General features: G+C 34.7%; 2 protein-coding genes across 4 annotated transcripts in view; one reads left to right on the top strand and one right to left on the bottom strand.

Moving 5' to 3' along the window:
* LOC140790843 (villin-2-like) overlaps positions 1–5,275 on the top strand; it is a 40,655-nt gene extending 35,380 nt beyond the window's left edge. For both annotated transcript variants that reach the window (XM_073141133.1, XM_073141134.1), the window contains exons 20-23: positions 1,258–1,323; positions 4,047–4,290; positions 4,411–4,610; positions 4,751–5,275. In XM_073141133.1, coding sequence (XP_072997234.1) covers positions 1,258–1,323; positions 4,047–4,290; positions 4,411–4,610; positions 4,751–4,864 — 624 coding nt within the window. In that variant the 3' untranslated portion in view covers positions 4,865–5,275. The remainder of the gene's footprint in view (positions 1–1,257; positions 1,324–4,046; positions 4,291–4,410; positions 4,611–4,750) is intronic.
* A 4,992-nt stretch (positions 5,276–10,267) lies between these two features.
* Positions 10,268–21,419, bottom strand: part of LOC140791265 (thioredoxin reductase NTRC-like) — a 47,761-nt gene continuing 36,609 nt past the window's right edge. For both annotated transcript variants that reach the window (XM_073141738.1, XM_073141739.1), the window contains exons 9-10: positions 12,056–12,186; positions 10,268–10,689 (exon numbers count right to left, since the gene is read on the bottom strand). In XM_073141738.1, the coding sequence (XP_072997839.1) occupies positions 10,629–10,689; positions 12,056–12,186 (192 nt within the window). In that variant the 3' untranslated portion in view covers positions 10,268–10,628. The remainder of the gene's footprint in view (positions 10,690–12,055; positions 12,187–21,419) is intronic.

The following is a 21,419-nucleotide window of genomic DNA, read 5'->3' as shown; positions in this document are numbered from 1 at the left end:
GTTGCTAGCGTAATGTCATCATACATGTATCACTTAGATATTTAGCATCATACATATAAATCATACCTTTAACCTCTCCACCCTACCATCCCTAACTTTATGTCTTTTGTCCTTACACACAACATTCAGGATAGCAGATAAAACCTTGGTTATACAAGAGTTCAAAGTGGAGTAAAGAACTATGGTAATAAAGGTGAAAGGTTACTTCATATTAGTCCGATGCTACTTCTGCTAGCCATCTTCTCCTGTGACAATTTGTGTAATGAACAGCTAATGTTCAATTAAGATGTGAGACCACTTAATGGTAGATAATTATGTAGTATCAATAATGTTTTCTTAAATGAAAATGCTAATTTTGGATGTATTTACCTCTGACACATTAGATTATCTCGGGAAACTTATATTCGCAATTGGAAGGAAAACTTACTCACTTTTGTTCTGGTTGCAGTAAAATTGAACACTGTTATGCTAGCTACTTGGGTAGAAGCCTAGGTTGATCAACTATATTCCATACTTGGACATGCTTTCTGTACTCAGTTTGATTCTTTTTTTTTTCTTTCGGAAAAGTGTCTTGTCAATTAGAATTACTTTGTTTTTGAAGATAAAAATTTATCTATACTTGACTTGTGCCATGCACATTTACATTCTGCATGGAGTACTTGATATCTGAATTTATCAGCAGTTTTTCACAATGGCTAATATAATACTTCCTTCTTTTATAAAAGGAGGTGCTTCTCTAGTGTACTTTCTCTTGTGTTTCTTTACCATCTCATTAGAGCCTTTGCAAAAGGGTTGTTTATTTGGAGCTTCATGATGAGAGGATCATATTGTCGATGGTTATGATGAAATTAATATATCAGGGAGAAGTAAGGTTTTATAAATAGTATTAATGTACATGTGTAATGCTTTTATAGGTTAGGGAAGGGTGGTCCCTCAATAGTTTCACCTCACAAACTCATGCACAACCAACCATTCTGTTTAAGTGTTTATATTACATATAGTCCTGATAGGATGATACAGATTTTCTTCATTTTTGTTTTTTCTTTTCTTTGATATTTTACAACTAACAGTTCATTTCTGCCTTGAATGGAAAAATAAGAACAGAGCAGAGTTTCAGCTAGTTCCTTAATATCTTTTTTCTCTTTTCATCTTTTATTTTCTTATCTCTTGCTAAGGCAAACACTATGCTCTTTCCTTAACTCAACACACCTCATGTGCTGCCCATCATTATAATATAGATTATCTTTTTTGAAACAGGTTCAAGGAAATTCTTTTGAGAAGAAGCTTTTGGTTCTTTTTGGGACAGCTTTCCGTTCTTTGGAGGTAATTTTTCCTTGAAATTTTATCTTTTCTTAGGAAATATAACTAGATTATAGTAGAACTTCTGTTTATCATCTTGAATTGCCTTCAGTCTCTTCACAAACATACGTAAGGCATAAATTGATATATTTTCTGCTATGTTATTAAATTTAAAAGGTTAGTGATATCAAATGTTCTATCACCTATTGTAGCAATATACCAATTAATCTACTTTTAATTCACTGCTTTCTATGAATATACCAATTAAAAGGTTAGTGGTATTTTAAGTGCACCAGCAAGTTCGAGGCATAATATAGGGCATCCCATTGCACAAGTCTCTTACTGTTGTATTGTCTAGGGGGGGAAGATGTACATGTCTTGCCCATTTTACTTGAGAAGCTGCCCAGGAAATCTTAAATTTGAGTCCATCTCCCTTCGTTTCAAGGAGGCAACCTGTCCATCACAGGACTCTATGGGCTATGGCCCAGGAAGTATGTACCAAAATGAAATAATTAGGTTTCATTAATGGGTGTAACTTTTAAAAAAGATGTCCGCATAGAATTCACGCATAAACTTCACTATTGGTTTCATTCTCATCAGTAGATCTTTATCTGTGTTATTATTTCCTAGGTGTTATCAGCAATTTACTTTTAAGTATGTGAACCTCATCAATCTGCAACCAGTAAGTTAGCATCTCTGGGCTGCATAGGACTAGTTTTTATTGCATAATGTGGAAATTTTCATTGTTAGTTTAAGATTAACAGCAGCTACACATTTCTATGCATAGCTGCAGCACAGCGGTGTGTCAAGGACTTAACCATTTTCTCTGTTGAAGATTTGTGTGGCACCCTTCCTCTGTCGTAAGGGAGGTAAGCCTCACCCAATTTGGTCATGGGAGAGGCTAGAACCAAAGGAGATGTAGCAGGGATTTCTAAGTTAGAGAAGACTACTGCAATATCAAGCTTTTTTATTATATTTCTAGCAACTAACTACCCCAAATATGAGATTCTTTACACGTAGAGAGTTTAAGCCTTCGTATAGAGGCAAAAGAAACATAGATACAAGGGGAGAATTCCCTTCTCCTTTTGTGATCAAATTAAGACCCAACCCCATCGGTCCACATCAGCTTCTAAATATCTTCCTTAGCTAGTTAGGCCACAAGTGAGGCTTTAGTTGCCCCAAAAGTCCACAAAAATAGCTGCCATAACTGCTAGCAATGTATAAGTATGATTGTTACCTATTTACCCTAGTATCCTTGGAGTCTAGCTTAGCTATATGACATAGCTCAGGCCCTTGGACACTATTGACATTTTAGTTTCGACCAAAATTTCATTAGGGTGTGATAGGTGGCTCTGACTTATATCTCTAGTTTGTTCCAAAGATATTCTTATGTGCATGTAAGTAAGATTACTACTTGGATATAGTGGAAACAATTATCCATGTCTTATGCCTTCATTTGACATTGGTAACACTTGTCTTGATGTGGGCGTCATCTTCAATTTGACTAAAATAGAATTACTCGAGTCCAATTTGGTCTAATTGTTGATTTTTAATTCAAATAATCAATTGAATTAGTCAATTGACAGATATGGTAGCCTATATGCGGGGATATCCGCATTGAATTATTACCTAAATTGGGTTAGTCAATTTAGGTAAGACTTAATCAATTAGGATCCTATTAGGAAATAAATTCCTATTAGAATCTCAATTGATAGTTATGGTAAGCTTATATGTGAGAGATGTCCACATTGATTTATTACCTAAATTGGGTTAGTCAATTTAGGTAAGATGATCAATTAGAGTCTTATTAGGAAATAAGTTCCTATTAGAATTAGCTAGAATCAAAGTTGTTAACCTATTTAAGAGTTATTGCATGAGAAACAAGGACATCTTGGAACAAGATTTATTTGAGATGTCTCATTTTCTCCCCTGTGATCTTCTTCTTCTTCTCTCTCTCTCTTCCCCCCTTTCTCCTACTCTATCTTAAAATTCTTCTCTAATCTCTTCTACTTTCTCTCTAAACCTCTCTTCTTCTTCAATCTCTATTTTTCGTTGGTTACTGCTGCTATCCAGAAGATTCCAATAGTGAAAAAGAATCTTTGGGTGCCCGGACGTGAAGAAGAGGACTTGGTTTCAAAGTAAACGCACTACTATTTCATTTATTGATAAATCTAAACTCTAAAGTTTTTCCTTACACCATATTTTAGGCCTTTCTACTATCAACGTACCTATTTGAGAGTTGAGGAAGCTACTGCCTTATCTGAGTGGTTTTCTCTCCTTCCATCTAGTAGTGATCATTTTAATCAATTAATTTTCTTATCAGTTATTGCTTACTATGTTTTACTTTAGTTAATTGTTTGGGTTGATTGTTCTCCAAAACATTGCATTCATACTAGATTTGCATCATGTCTCCATGCTCATATGTATTTGCTAATTCACATTTTGTGACATTTTGTTCTGATGGAATAGCTGGCTTTATATTTCGTTATGCACTTCAACTCTTTTCTCCACAAAGCATGCTTAAATCTCTTTGTTTGGTTGTGATCCTTTTTATGATTAATTTGAAAATTTCTATTCCCACTAGGTATTTTGGGGAATATTCTGCTGCACAACTTTTAGTCATCTAAAGCTGTCTATAATCTGTCAAAATGATGCCATAATTATGTAATAGATGTTCTGAAAACTTAGGGGGTGCAGGTATATTTCTGTTTGCAATATCATTATTAATCTCTTATGATTTATTGCAGTCTAAGGACAGGTCTAGGAACTCAAGTGGCGGACCCACACAAAGGGCATCAGCAATGGCAGCCCTAACATCTGCATTTAATACTTCCTCTGAAAGTAAACCTGCAGCTCCAAAGCCATCTCATCGAAGCCAAAAATCTCAGAGAGCAGCTGCAGTTGCTGCACTTTCTTCTGTTCTAACTGCGGAGCAAAAGGGACAATCTGAAACTTCTGTTCCACATTTCAGCAGACTTTCTCTAGGACAAGGTAAGGCCGACTAGTAAAAGTACTTCTCTTTCAGAAGTTACTGTCCTTTGTTAGCAAATTAAGTAGTTGGAATGCCATGTACATGTTTGATGTGGAAGGAGATATCTTGTTGTGTTTCAGAAGTGGGTGATTCATTGGAACTTTCTGATGAGAAAGAAGCTGTAGTAGACAGATTTTCATCTGAAGGCACTGTAGCAGATTCTGATGCAACTCAGGAAAAAATGGAAGATGAAAATGAAGGGGAAACAACATTTAGTCATGAACGGCTGAAAGCCAAGTCCAGACATCCTGTCCGTGGAATTGATTATAGACGGAGGGAGGTTAGTGATATCCCTTAAATTGTCTTATCTCCAAAAACAAGAACAAAAAAAATTTGATTATTGAAAAACATAATTTATTGTATTTGGTAATCAAGATTCATACAGATTTGCTAAACTTCGCATTGTTTTCTCTTCTGTAGTCTTACTTGTCAGATGCCGACTTCCAGATAGTTTTTAGAATGACTAAGGAGGCATTCTATAGTCAGCCAAAATGGAAGCAGGACATGCAGAAAAGGAAAGTTGATCTTTTCTAAGGGTGCATATAGGATTGGATACCTTGTCGTGATGTTTATTATATATATGTATTCATTGCTATTCTCTTTTGTTGTTACCCTTTTGTTGCATTTGGAAAGATGCAGTCATATCCTCCGGTTCTATCACTTACCATGGATGATTGCGTCTTGCCTGATTGGGTGGTTATGCAAGATAATAGACATTCTTTCTTGTACATTAGCACTTTGTTTTGCTGAAGGGTCTAAATAGTTTGCTCAGCTCTGTATGATACAGTCATGTATGTATATTCTGGGGTTGGTACAAAAGTATTGTTTAGTCATTGTTTTTTGGCTGTCAATGTTGTAGACAAAAAAAGTCAAGGTTTGTATATTGTTGTGCCGGTTCACTTGTGGAATAATAATTAATTTATTGTAGAATAAGCCTTTTATTTAGTATAGTGACTAATAATTCACTCACTAGGTTTATTCTGATGTACTAATTTTTATTTCTCTCTTATTTCATACATTCAAATTAGTTTAATTTAATAATAATATAAATTACTATTTTGCCTTTTGATAGGACAATACCCATTAACCGTTCACTTTATCGAAAGTTAGATTCCTCCTGTCTTCTCTCCAAAACCAATCATCGTTCAACGAGCTCAACATTGAGTTCTCTTCTCATCACCCCTCTATTGCGACAAAGGATTTAGCACCTTCACTTTGCGCGCATGGTTTTGTTGTAACAGCACTTCTCTCCCACCTCTTTGAGCAAACGAGAAGAGGTAACAAAGGTCATTCTTTCCTATCAACGGATAGCCTGTGAAGACCCAAGCAGAGGAGCTTGATCCTCTTGCCTATTGCTTTCTCCAGCAAATCATCCTATGCTAGCACTAGCACTAGATCTGCTATCGCAACCAACCTTCTAGCACCACTAAGTAATTTTCGTTTTCCATGTGAGCCCATAATCTAAATTGTGTTTGTTTTTTTGTCAGCTGTATTGTTCACGTATGAGGCCATATTTTTTATCTTTTAGTTATATGCAATGTGGATTTATACTATGCAGTGCAGATTCACATGTATATATTCATAGACATATTTCTATGTAGACTTCGACTATCCACTGCGGATTAAGAAGTATGCAGTGAAAATAATTTTCCATATAGTGCGGACTAATACTATGCACTACAGATTTACAAGTATGTATTGATGACATTTTTCTAAGTAGTACGGACTAATAATATGCACCGCAGATCTACTAGTAGTGCAATGAGGATATTTTTCTTTCTACTGTGGACGTGGTATGCCTATATAGCTGGCTCATACTTATTACTTACTATGTATTGGATTGCTTTCTTATATATAGTACAATTTTTTGTTACAGTTTTTCTTCATAATTATATTAAAATTAGGGAGAAGATGTCGAAGGTTGAAGAAAACATTGACGATGGGTCCTCTAGCAAACGGATGGATAACTGGACAACTGAACAAGATTTTATTTTATTGAGCTCTTCATTAGCAACATGATGTAGGAGAAAATTACAAATGATGGTTGGAAGGAAATAATTAAAGGGTATGTCGTAAGGACCTACACTCAATTAATTGTGGAGCATCTAAAAATTGATGGAAACTCATTAAATTACAAGGGCCTTTTAGAAAGAAGTGGACGGGGTTGGGGTCGTCATATCCTTTATAATGGCTCTATCGGATGAAGATTAAGATATAATGATAAAGGTATAAAATGTATCATATATTTTTTCTTATGGATAATTCTCTTTTCAAACCCTAACATATCACCTATTTCTATAATAACCCTTTAAATTTTTTTTTTTCGGGACATGACCCGTTGAATTTTTATCATAATGGCTTCCTAACGGAAGAGATTAAGTGAGGTATTTATGATAGTTTAAGTCATTATATACTAAGAAAATGTTCAGAGGATTATTATAAAAATGGTGATAGTCCAAGAGTGAAAATGAAACTATCCCTAAATTTTATCTTCATTATTTAGTTTGGAAACCAAATTCACCACCCTCAGTTTGTCCATTTGGGCCAACAAGTTTCTTTTTTAATAATCGAAAGGCAAGAGCAAGTTGGTCTAAAATAAGAGTGATTGGGCTCTCCTGCAAAGGAAAAATAAAGTTGGGTAAACATGTTGTAACGCCCCTGCCCAGCACGGCACGTGCACGCCCACACGGCACGCGCGGCGCATGCGACAGGTCGGGCGGGGCCCGTCACGCACAGATACTCTCCTGTGCACGTATAATCATGACATAATCAAATAAAACATGTGAACCTATCCGTGATCACATAATCCATCACCAAATACATCATACTATCGACCAAATAAATTTATTAGCATATGAATATCCAAATCCATAATAATATACACTAGACCACTACATAATCTAGCAGGGCCCACACAGGCCACAACAAATCATCAATATACAACTAAACAACTAATACACGAGTGCTATAAAATCTGACATATACTATACAAATCATCATCTGATACAATAAGGTACAAATATAACAAACAACGATACAACTCAATGTCTGGTTAAACTATCTTCTATACCGTCTCGCATCAATAGCTCATCTCATCATCACTCTAAAATATCTTCTCAAGATATCTCAGGTTGCTATCACGTACCACAAATCTGAGGGGTTAGAAAAGAAATAAAGAGAGTCATGAGCAAAAGGCTTGAATAGATCTTACCCCGAATCAGTGATGTCAAACAGAGAGTAAATCATGTACTGAATAATATGAATCAGAAAGAGTATCATGTTATGAATAAGTATATGAATGTATCCTCAATAATATATAAGTGAAAAGTAGATAACATGTCATAACTGATACAAGTATATAATCCTCGACCATGAGTAAACAAATCTCTGTATCATACTATCATCATAACTCTCTCTCAAATATGACACATGATGCATGCTGACCATGACCACGTTGTGATATCAAATGCAATCATATATGATGAATATTGACTACTCAATAATCAGGTAATCAAATGATAATGAAATCATATGCATTTCTTAACATCATAATCATCACCGACATCTCGGTATAATATCATCATACTAGATCACTATGCACAGTCAACACCCGGTACCCCGTCTCAACATCATGCTTGAAAGCTCCGAGCATACTCTACCATCGGCAAGGAATATCTCAAATATAATCATACCCTGCCAATCCGCTAAGGGCATCAACCTCCATCCAGATCGGACACCCCACATAGTTGATAGAAACCTCATGAGGATAACTCGCCACATATGCCCTGGCGAACGGCATGCGTCCGATTGTCTATGCGCACAGACTCAACTGACCTCGGACATGGGCTATGAGATATCGCATATCAGCGACCATAATCATCACTCCAGGCATCCCTAACCCTGGCACCTACTCGGGTATTCTCATGCTTTCTATCAGCTATCCTATCAATCACATTTCATACTGTCCTTCTAAATGTCAGATCAAATGCATATATCCAGTACGATAACAAGTCAATGCATAACAGGAATTTAGGTGGAATAGGACTCAAGAGAAAATAATACAATGTAGTCTCCAATTGTATCGTCAACACATGCATACTCATGCTAATCTATTACATGCATACTCATGTTACAGATCAACTCGGTATACAATTATAACAATAGAATCATCTCTAATCATCTCTATATATATCACCAATGTACTCATATCCCAAATCAGCATAATCGAATGCATGATAAAATATGCTCGACTGTAATCATCTCTAGATAAAATCATATAATCATGCTAGATGCCAAAACATGCATGTACATAAATATATAATATAACCTAATTTGAGAAAGACGTCTAAGGGATAAGACTACTCACCGTCTGATCAGAAGATACAAACCACGCATCTCTCATGTCCGTCAGGTAACCGAGTGACACTCATCGCTAGCAAGGTCCACGGGGTCTCAAATAAGGGGGTTTGAGATCTGAAATATTTAAGTAGTATGATGTTAGGCGTTTATCTAATTAGAATTAATTCAGTTAAAATATAAAGGTTTATTAGGTTTAGAATCACTTTTCTTTATTTTTTATTATATAACTAAGTCTATAATATAGATACGATTCAAATATTATAATTCTTTATTATTATAAAATATTAGTTATAACATAAGGAGAAGGGGCCTGTTTCTTTTTATATGAGAGTATTTCTGAATATATAATTATAAAATAAAATAAATAAAATAAAAGGCTAAATAAGTATAGATAAGCTCTAATTTTAATTAATTTTATAATTCATACAATCTTGATTAATTAGGGACAACGCAGTCTTTACTTGATAAAATAATAAATAAATAAGAAAATAGACTAAGTATTTTATTTGTTGCAGAATAATCATAAAATTAATAGAAATACTTAAAATATATATGATGGGGGTATTAGAATATAAGTCTAATAATTATAATTTACAAATCTATCTATTAGTCTAATAGATATGTAAATAAATAAATAAATATAAGTATTACCTATATTTATACCTAATTAGTCATTAATTATAAAAATTATCATTAATAAAATTATATTGAAGGATATATAATATTATTAAAATATTTAATGTCTAAATAATCTATTTGCATTAATTAAGAAGAAAAATACCTAAATAAATAACATAAATAAACTAATTAAATCTACCATCAGTGCTGGGCTGAGCCCAGCACTGTCTGCTACAGTGCTGGGCCGAGCCCAATACTGTGCAGAAAGAGAAGGAGCCGAGGAAGGAGAAAAAGAAAGAAAGAGAGAGAGAAGGCGATGGAGAAGTAGTGGTGGCGCCGGGGCCCGTCGGGGCCCACCGCGGCCAACTGGCCGCAGGCACGTGGCACCCCACCAAGCTACATGAGTAGCTTGTATGGGCACGAGGCGGGCCACAGTGTGGCCGGTCATGTAGTGCCCATAAATTTTTTTTTTTGGGATTGGATTGTTACACACGTGGAGTGAAACCATATTGATTTTTTAAGCAAATTGCTCTTACGTACTAGATATGAGATATCATTTTATGGTCGTAATGAAATTTTAAATGTAAATTTCCCACTTAACGAAAAAGAAAAAACAAACCAAGTATTCTTTCACCCTTCAAACAAAACAAAGAGCATCATTGAGCATAAATCAAGAAAATAATTTACATAAACAGTTCCTGAAATCATGGAACAAAAAAGAAACATAAGTCCAGACAGGAATTAAGCCACACATTCATTATCAGAAATAAATTGCTCAATTTTTGGACAAAAGAAATAGTGTCTCACTATTATTCAGTAAATTGACAGCAACTATAAATGTAAAAACAATATGAGCAAAAATCTTTCCGGTGAGAAACTGCTTTCGTACGCCCACTTAATTTGAGTTGATGTCAAATATGAGCCTAACTGACACTTGGAAAGGCTATATTATGATATTGATTGACAAAAAAAATGCTAATTTTTATATTAAACTTAGAGTGCATAGATGAAGTTTCTTTAAATACATAAAACCAAAGGACCCCTAGTGATTGATACGATTTTTGACTATTGAGTTTAAAAGGAAAAAATGCAGGGTAAAGCTTTCCTGCTATTTACTGATTGACATTACAATTCCTGTATAAAATGCAGGAGTATGAAAGGTGATTGATATATCTAACAACGCCTTGAATACATCAAATGTAACAATTCTGCTTTTGGAAAAAATTTCCTAAAAAAATTGCCACATGGCATGTTGATGAAGCAAAGTAGAATTTTGAATATGGATATGCAAATGTTATCAGAGCATATTGGATGGCCCAACTCATTTATGTGCCTCAATAAATTCTCTGTATTCCTTCTTCATTTTGACACCAGATACAGTCCTGCATGCCCAAATATTGACAAGATTAGCAGTCCACAATAGCTACACGTTGTAAAAAATGCTAAATTATGAGAGGAAAATATATAATTAAGACAACCAAGTTTTGCAACATGGAACTCAACAAAGATAACGCTTTATATATATATACAATAACTTACTGACTACTTTTTAATGGCCCAAGGGCTTCCTTCAGGAAAAAGAAAAAGAAAAACTTTTTAAGGGGTTATTCTTATTTTTCTCTGTAATTATTATTCTGCCACACTTCAGTCCTAAACAAACTAAAGCCACCAATCTGAAATAAACTAATTCCAATATATCTGAATCAAGTTTTCACGTCTTTATATATATGTGCTCTCACCAAATATCCTTTTGTTACTACTTGCTAGGCACTTCGTAGCTTTTTTGTTTTGCAGTATATCTTTATTTACAGTTGAGGCACAAAAGGACATACGAGACAAAAATGTGATGCTTCATTTAAACCTATTACCTTCATTTCCCTTCTAGTTTTCACTAGATACTTCCTTAAATCTCCCAAAACTATTGCAATATCATGAACAGAACTAATGTAGTTCAGCAAGTAAACAGTATTGCACTAACGTATTAGAAACAATCTTGTGCTATTGTACTGCTCAGTTTCAGCGCTCTACTAAAAATAGTTTAGCTTATAATTTCCACTTCAACAACCTATAATTTGGCTCCTTGTCTTTACAGCCCAAATTCATACCATATAAACCCTACTTTGCCCAAGAATAACTGTTACATAGCTTTGCCAATATAGGTTGGCAAGACCATTCTTACATACTCTATTTCTGCATTGTTTATCACAAACAGTTCAGTCAAGGCCCGCCTTCAATTTATAACTCCGTCACCAAGAACAAAGACAACAATCACAATCATAACTTTACGTCAAACAGAATCAGAAGATTCCTCAAAAGAAGTGTGAATCATAGTGAGCAACCCTGCTTCATGAATCATATTATCCATCAATGAAACAGGGCACTTTGCCTTTTGTTAAAAAAAAAAGAATCATATTAGCCTTCATAGAAGTGGGTCACTTGGAATTCTAATGATTTCCTTCTAAGTTACGATGGAATGTTCAACTAGAATACTGATTAGTTATGGAATTAATTACTATAACGTAACGATGCAGGTGAATTCACAGCAATGCATGATCAAACATCCTTCAGGTTCTGCGAATAAGTTTATTTTAAAAGGCCACTTTACCCAATACAAAATTATGAACCACATAAGTGAACTAAAAATTACAGAATTATTTAGAGTAAGAGAACGATTCATTCTCTTCAACTAACTCTGCATATTGATGGACTGAAATATAATCACTACAACACGGATAATAGATGTCAAACCTGATCATTTCTTTATTCTTAAAGAATTGCACACAAGGTGTTCCCATAATCCCTGCCGCTTCAGCTATTTCAGGATCTTCTTCAATGTCAATTTCAACAAAGTGAACATTATGATCGAATTCATCAATTACCTGGCAGAGAAGGGAGTTCCAAGTTCAGTAATTAGAGAAAAGTCATAGTAAAGAATAAACATAGATATGTTTGTCAGATATAACGAACATACAGAAAGTAGAAGTACCCTAGAAATTTCCATTTACACATAAATCTTTATTCTTGTGACAATCCATTGCTTCATTTCATAGTAAATGGCCAGCTAAGACAAATTCAAGTGGAATTCATAAGACAAAACTTATAATGCTCAAATTCATGAAGATCCCACATCAACAACAACAAGTAGGTGTATCGGTATTCTAACAAATGAGGCAGCTATCACAGAAATGTTACAGCCTCTGCCCTTGTTAGAATGGAAGTGGGAAGATGTGACTATGGACTGTCACAGGACTTCCTCGCACCAAATCAAATCATGATACAATTTGGGTGATTGTTGACAGTTTGACTAAGTCTGTCCACTTTTTGGCTATTTGTATAACTCACTCCCTAGATCATCTTGCACAACTTTATATTAGGGAGATTGTTTGACTCTATGGAGCACTTTTGTCTATCGTGTCTAATCGGGATCCTCATTTTTTTCTAAATTCTGGTGGAGTCTTCATTTAGCTACGGGGACAGAATTAAAATTCAGTTCAGCTTATCACCCGCAGACCGATGGACAATCCAAGAGAACTATCCAAACCGTTGAGGATATGTTGCAAGCTTGTTCCTTAGAGTGAAAAGGAAATTGGGATGATCATCTTCCACTTATGGAGTTCTCTTACAATAATAGTTATTATTCCAGTTTAGGACTAGTACTTTACAAGGCACTGTACGGTAGAAAATATAGATCTTCACTTTGTTAGTATGAGGTTAATGAAAGACAAGTATTAGGACTAGATAAGGTATAAGATGCTACTAAAAAAGTTGTCATAATCAAGGAAAAACTTCTAATAGTTCAAAGTCATCATAAGAGTTATGCTGATAATTGGAGAAAAAATCTGGAATTTCAGGTGGGTGACAGTTATTCTAAAGGTGTCACCTTGGAAAGGATCAATCAGGTCTGGTAAGAAAGGCAAATTGAGTCCTCGCTTTATTGTACAATTTGAGGTGTTAGAGCGGATTGGTAAGGTGGCATATTGAGTAGCACTACCACCTAGATTAGCTAAAGTTCATAATGTCTTCTTTATGCCTATGTTGAGGAAGTATGTGCCTAGTACTGATCATGTGATTGATTTCGAGCCTTTGGAGATCCGAGAAAATCTATCTTATGAGGAGCAACCTATAGAAATACTAGAAACTCAGCAAAGACACAGGATGGAAAAACTAGCCGGAAGAAGCAACTTGGGAGCATAACGATGAAATGCGAGAGAAGCATCTAGAGCTATTTCAAGGATAAAATTTCTTTTTGTTGGGAATAGTTATAAGAACTAAAAAAGAAATTTGAGAAAGAAGAGGGCGCACGTGCACTGCACATATAACCTCCCTTCCTTCTGCTTCTCCGTCGCACAACATGAGGAGTGATTGCGGGATTTCCAGCCACTCTGGATCAAATTTGGATTAGGATTAGGCTTAAAACTTAACCTATAAATAAAAATCATAATCCTATCTTATTCACCCACCCCCTCTTCTTTCCTTTCTTTACCGTCGAAGTCACGATGTGGGATCAAACGGCTGGAGCTTTGCCAGAGCAATTGGAGACCACTATGCAACTCGTCAGTGGTGATTTTTAGCATGTGGACTAGAGTTTTCAGTCTTTTCACGCAGATTAAGGTGAGTTGGTTCACTCACGTTTTTATCCGTCTTGTATTTCATATTTAGTTACATGAATATGTATTTTTCTATATGAAAATTGAACATCATATTTTTGTGCGCAAATTTAATATGATAATTCTGTGTACATAATATATGACGCATTGCTTACTATATGCAAAATAACAATTTTTGAGGATCGTGAATATTAGCGGAAAAATATAATTGATAATTGATATTGACTTAGAGAACCGTCCCAATATAGATCGCTTGCGACTTTTCATGATAATTCAAGTCTACTTGAAAGTCCAGGTAAAAGACTTATTTAAATCACTGGCTAGACTTTTTTAGGTGACTTTAGCGGAGTTAGGAAACAGTCTTAGGTTAGATCGAAAGACTTCTTGAGGTGACTCTAATATCTCAACGGTTAGTGGATGCGACTTTTCATGGTAATTCAAGTCTACTTGAAAGTCCAGGGAAAAGACCTATTTTAAATCACTAGCTTGATTTTTTTATGTGACTTTAGCGGAGTTAGGAAACAGTCCTAGGTCAGATCGAAAGTCTTCCTAAGGTGATTCTAATATCTCTCAACGATTAGTGGAAGAGACATGGTGCGTTTATCACATAGTGACACCTCTTGGTGACCCTAACTGAATCAACTGAGAAAAAGACATGAGCATCATCTCGAAATGACTTCTAGTTGATGTGGATCTACATGGTAATAGAGCCGATTGAGACAAATGACATTATTATTATTGAGAAAAAAATTTAGTATGTTAGAACTGACCATATTATGAGATGACTCTCTGTTATTATTATTATTTAAGAACATGCTTAGTGAAATTGTCATTTTATATTGCTGAATTTAGATTTTTTTAAAGTTATAAATTTCAGATTTATTTGACTTTTAAGTAGATTCTACTCACAGAGCTATAATTGTTGACTCATGGGATTTTTCCCTCTAGTATTTTAGGTAACAGTGACCATAATGACTAAGCGAGATGCACTGGGACCCCACATCCACTTAGAATTTACCATTTTTACCTTTAAGTTCTTTTTGGTCGTATGTTTTAAACTATTTATTAATTCAATTTACTTAGTCACATCAGTGATGACATTGGTCTTTTTCTTTATTGTTGGATAATATTTATTGAAGTTAGTTGTTCATAATTAAATTCTTGTCATATTGGGACTTCAAAAAAATATTAGTTAAGGATTTGTGTATCTCAAGTGTATTGAGGTAACATGACCAGTCATGATTCCGATTTTAGGTCGTGACAGTTTCACTCCATATAAATAATTTTTTTGTTCTACAAGAAAAAAAGGGAGCTGTATACACATTTCATTATTGAACATTAGTCTCACCTTGGAAAGAAATTAATAATTTAAACTGTTGCATATAGATTAGATGTTTAAAATAACTAGGATTCTCTTAAAAGTTAAATACAATACATATTAAAAACTTTATGTTGTTGTCACTGTGGTAATATTACGCACACAACAAATATGTTGCTCAGACTACTATAACCGATGCATTCATTCTAGGCTAAACTGTAACAATCCAGAATTTTAAAACATAAATAAATTAATTAAATAGAAATATATATAGTTTAGATAATGAGGAATTTTACTTTATCTTTTATATTTTAGGATTTTTATTAAATTAAATTAAATTTTTAGATATATCTTTAAGATATTAGAATCCATATTCTAATAGGACTCTTATTATATTTTTTTTCAATTATAAAAGGGGGGCCTAGAAGAAAACCCTAGAAGAAAACCCTAGAAGAATTTTTTAGGGGAGAAATTAGGCGCTACAGTACCGAAAAAAAAAGAGAGAAAAAAAAAAATATATAGAAAATAGGGGGAAAAAGATTCTATCGTACCAAAGAGAAGAAAAGGAAAGAGAAGGCAATGTTGGAGCGCTTTGGAATTCATGCAGATTACTATTAGGACGCGAAAATCAAATTATTTTGGATTGAGCGATCAAGGCAAGTTCCCACTCATATTTTCTTAAATTTTTATTATATAAAAATAGAATTAATGAATTATAAATATCTTTATATTTATTCTTATCCTGTTTGATTTTATAAGATAAGAAACTTTACAATATGATGATGTAAATTATACTGGAAGTTAAGAAATTCATTATTTTAAGGATTTTCAATAAAGAATTAGAAATATTAAGATTTTATATTTTATAAAAAATTCATATTTATCATTCATAGAAAAAAGGGGATTTTATTGTTTATTATTTTTCAGATTTCAAAGTATTTATTTTTATTGCAGGAAATAAGAAATAAATTAGGAATATTTCAATTTATATGGATTTCGGATTCCTGAAAATAATTAATATTATTTTTTTCTAGAAAATAAGACATAAATTGGAATTACTTCAATTTAAAGGAATTTCGGATTTGTAAAAAAAATATTTATTATTATATTTTATTTTCATAAAATAATAGAGGAGATCTTTATGCTAATATATTTTCTTTTCTATAAATAAAATATAAGAGATCTTTATTTTTAGAATATGGTTAAAAAAATAAAATATTATTTTTGAAACATGAAAGTTTGCAAGATTAAATATTAGATTATTATTTATTTGTGTTTTCCGACTTATTGAGAATGATTTATATTATATATATATTAGAGTAAATAGTAGTATTTGAATTTATGGATTATTCGTGTATATATTGTATTTGAAGAATTGAGAATTTTGGTAATTGAGGAATTTGATACTTGAGATTCAGAATGAATCAGTATAGTTGAATACTAATAAAAATGAGATCTGGAACCCAATTTATTTTTAAGAAGATAAGTCCAGGGAAAAGATTCTTGGAATGTAACGTTACAACGTGCTACCAAGTGACTAGCGGGATTAGGGAAAAGATTCTTGGATTTTTGTTCTGGTAACTCTAATCTTACTTAACGGCTAGTGGAAAAGTCAGTAGGGCACTGTAGAGTACCTACTGTGACCCTAGATGGATCGACTATCTAGAAAAATCCCGAGCACCATCCCGATGGTCACTAGGTAGTGCGATGTGGCCACGGGTCAGAGTACCCATTAATGAGACAATATAGCATTTTATCAGTTTTGGCGGGCTTCCATGATAGTACACTTTCGGCAGAGATCGACTGCTTTTATATTGATTTATTCAAATTGAGATATTATGAATGATTTATGATTTGATTTCCATGATAGTACATTTTCAGTAGAGATTAATTTATTTTATATTTTTATTTAAATTGAGATATTATAAGTAATTTATAATTTGATTTCCATGATAATACACTTTAGTGGAGATTCGTTTTATGCTGATTTATTCGGATTGTATTAATATGAATGATTTATGATTTGATTTCTATGAAAATACACTTTTAGCAGAGATTGATTCATTTTATATTGATTTATTTAAAATGAGTTAATATGAATAATTTATGATTCTAATTTAGTATCTATGGATTTTGAAATTCAATATAGAGACAAGAAAATTATTTATTTTTCAAGACGGCTTATATATTATTATTATGATTCTTTTTCTGCTACTATATGTATCACATGTTGATCTTTGTCATTAGACATATTATTAGTAGAGTGGTTTACTTGTTGGGCGTCTAGCTCATGAGGACTTATTATTTTGCAGGAATTTAAGAAGCCGCTTAGTGAGACTCTGAAGACTGAGTACCGTTTTTGCTGTGTCAATCTATATTAGGATTTGATTACTATTTGGGCTTCCGTGTCTTCTCCGGATTTTATCCTAGAGATTCACGGCCATCATGTTCCTGGATCAGGACGTGACATAAACTACAGAGGATTCTTTCATTATAACCTATAATAGACATTCTTTCATAAATTTAAAAGTCAACATAAGCAAATAAATAGGGAAAACTTGCTCTACACTATGTGAAAGGATCAAAGAGTGAAAATATGCACATCTGTTCTTTGACCCCTTTTACCATTTTCCACTGAAAACTACAAAAAACTTAGTTTGAAAATTTACTTAATTCAGTCAAATTTACTTGGTCAGCTAGAAATGGAACGTGCAATAACCAAAAAAAAAATGAAAGTCACGTGCAGTGCACATGCCTCCCTCTCACCTGTTACACGACGAGGGAGGTGGTCACGATTCTTCGGTCGAAACCGCCAGTTTCCTTATCAAACCAACCTAAAAAAACCCTCTATAAAAGCCCTAGCTAACCCCCCAATCCTCTCCTCTTTCTTCCTTTCCTTTTCTTCTTCTTTTTTACTTGTCAGAGCATTTGTTGTGGATTTTGGCTGCTGGAGCGATTGAAGACAATCCCCCAACTCACCCATGAGTCTGATTCTATCCCATGTATTTAAATTAATATTAATGTAATACATAGTGTAGCACCTCAATTATTGTGCTCGCAGTTTCATTGGTGAAGCTGGCCGGCAACTTCAGGTTGTCATCGCTCCAATGCAAGAACCTTTGTCACATTGCCCTCATGTCTTGAAAAACCCTTCATAGATTCTCGAGGCATCTGGGGGAGGCTACGCCATGTAGCCTCCTGCCATCAGCTTTACACTTGTCGTGTCCAACATCAGTCGCGTCTGATCTTTCGGACGAGCTTCCCTCCTCATGAAAAGTTTGTTAGTGACTTCTGTAGCCTAATTGGAAGAACCGAGCACCCTCCATGGCCGTTGGCTATGGAGGGTGCACTCCTCATCATCAACCGCCTGCCTTGACTGACCTTTCCCTTACGTTGAGTGAGTAAATTGGTGGCGTAGAATTTTTCGAAGTACTCGGTGTTGCCGGCGACGAAGATCTCCAACAATTTCCTCCCGTCATCTTTGATGTCTCGAGGAACATGGAGATGGACTCAGGCTCAACCGTCGTGCAAACAACAAATAAATTGATTATGAGTACCTAGCGGAATTTAAATTGTGATAGGTATGACTTAGAGAACAGTCCCGATATAGATCACTCCCTAACTTTCTGGTGATGACTCAAGTCTACTTTAGATCATTGTAAGGACCTTCTTAGATAACTCCAATGAGATTAAGTAAGAGGAAAATACTTGATCTAGTCTCAAGCTAAATAAAAAAACTTCCTATGTTGACTCTAATTTTTCTCAACGATTAGTAGAAAAGCTGAGGAGCGTTTATCACATAGTGATACCTTATGGTAACCCTAATTGAATCAACTAAGAAGAAAGCACCCGAAACTTTATCTCGAAGTGATTTCTAATTTATCTAGATCCATAAGGCACAGACCCAAATAAGAAATATTGCATTTATTTGATATTTAGAAGTTTCCCATAATGAAATAACAAGCATGCTATCAGTAATTATTCGCAATATCCTCCTTTGAAAACCATCTGTTATCTTATTTTATTTTGAAGATATTGGTTGTATAACTTGAACATCTTTTTCTCCTTGAGAGTTTCTGTGAGAACCGAAAAAAGAAAAGATTGAGAGAGGAGGGTGCATGTGCGCTGCACGTGCAACCCCTCCCCTCCCTTCTCCCTCTCCGGCACGCGACGAGGCAAAGCGGAAAAAAAAAAATCTCTCGCCTAATCCGAATCAGATTAGATTTGGATTTTTTTTTTCTTTTAATCTATAAATTAAACCCTAATCCTCTCTCTTTGCTTAACCACCTCAGCCCCCTTCTCTCTTTTTCCTCCCCTCTTTCGCTTTCTTCTTTCTCACCATCGGAGTCACACCGTGGAATCAGCCTGCCGAAGTGTCGCCGAAGCCATCAGATGAGAAAGTTCCACATATAGCAGTGAGCGAGGATGAGAAAGTTAGCTTCTTCGAGGGTAAGTTGCGGCCAGCCATCAGAGATAGGATATCACTTTTCCAGTGCCAGACACTTCCAGAAATAGTGTCTAAGACACTCTTCACCGAGAGAAACATTGGGGAGCTTCGCCAAGAACAAGAACAGTAGCATCCACAGAAGAAGCAGAGGAGATATCAGGAGCAAAACAGAGGAGATGGTCAGTCGTCTGGACAGCCTTTGAGGGCCGGGAGCGGACCAAACCCTTCTGGGGGAGGTCTCAAAAAGGGTCAGCTCAAAAATTGTATGAGGTGTGGACGCTCCCATTTGTCTAGTGTTGGGTGCAATGGAGTACCACGAAGCTACTACAGCCGGGGAAGACCCGGCCACTTGGCGAGAGACTGCACAGCACCTCGTGGGGGATGGCATCCAACCTCTCAGCAGGATCAATAGCATCAATCGTCCCAATCTGGAATAGCGAATAATAGACCTCCAGCAAGTAGCGGGAATCAAGGAACGAGGCCAGAGAATAAATGAAGAATTTATACTTTGACGTAGGAAGAGGCTGAGCACTCACCATCCGTGGTGCAAGGTACATTATCTATTTCTTCTATACCAGCTAAAGTCCTTATAAACTCTGGCGTCTCACACTCATTTGGTTCACCTGATTTTTTATCCATATTACCTATTGCATTTGAGACTATGGAATCATATTTAGTAGTGACCACACCCATAGGGAGGACCATACTTTTAAATCTTATTTACAGATCTTGTTTAGTAGAGATAGATGATCAGAAACTCCCCGTATATCTTATTTGTCTAGATATGCATAATTTTGACGTTATACTGGGTATGGATTGGCTATTCGCACATCATGCTATAATAGATTATAGAATGAAAAGGGTTATATTTTCTATCCCGGAGAAGCCAGACTTTTTTTCTAGGGTGAGCGAAAGATTCCTATGACCAGTATTATCTCAGCATTTCAAGCAAACCGATTAATGAAGAACGGATGCCCAAGCTTTTTAGCATCTGTAGTGAGCATAGAGTGTGCAGAGCAGGAGATTCATGAACTTCAAGTGGTAAATGAATTTCTAGATGTTTTTCCTAAAGATCTACCTGCTCTTTCACCTGATAAAGAGATAGACTTCACCATAGATGTCACGACCCGAATAGGAATCATGACCGGCCATGCATCTCAATACGCTTGACATACACGAAGCCTTATTAATACTTTCTACATGTACGATGGCAAAATAAATAAATAAAATAAAAATATGCTTTATTAAATTTAAAACTAATTGCAATAAATATAAAATAATGTTATTGTTTTTGAGTCTCTAACGAAATAAATAAATCTTCTAATCTAAAGCATAAAATCTAAAAGAGCGGAAAAGTAAATAGGTGAATCCTAAGTGGAGATAGAGTCTAGGTACATCTCGCTCAGTCGCCCCGCTGACTATTACCTGAGATAGATAAATAAAAACAAAAAAAAAAAAATCCATGAGCCAACAACTATAGCTCAGTGAGTGGAATCCACTCGAAAACCAAATAAATTTTAAATCATATTAATGCTGAATAAAATTAAACTAAAAGCAACAATATCCATAACAATATGCAATAGGCATGCTATTTAAATAATAACAATGATAATAATAGAGAGAGTCACAACTTGTAACCTTGCATGGTTTCAACATATTGACATCTTTTCAATATTTATACTGTCATATGTCTCTATGAGTCTAAACCCTGTGAATCCACATCAACTAGAAGTCACTTCG

Source organism: Typha latifolia, chromosome 6 (assembly GCF_019914945.1).
Source record: "Typha latifolia isolate L0001 chromosome 6, TyphaL0001v2, whole genome shotgun sequence".
NCBI classification, from domain to species: domain Eukaryota; kingdom Viridiplantae; phylum Streptophyta; class Magnoliopsida; order Poales; family Typhaceae; genus Typha; species Typha latifolia.
This window is presented reverse-complemented; position numbering and strand designations above follow the sequence as displayed.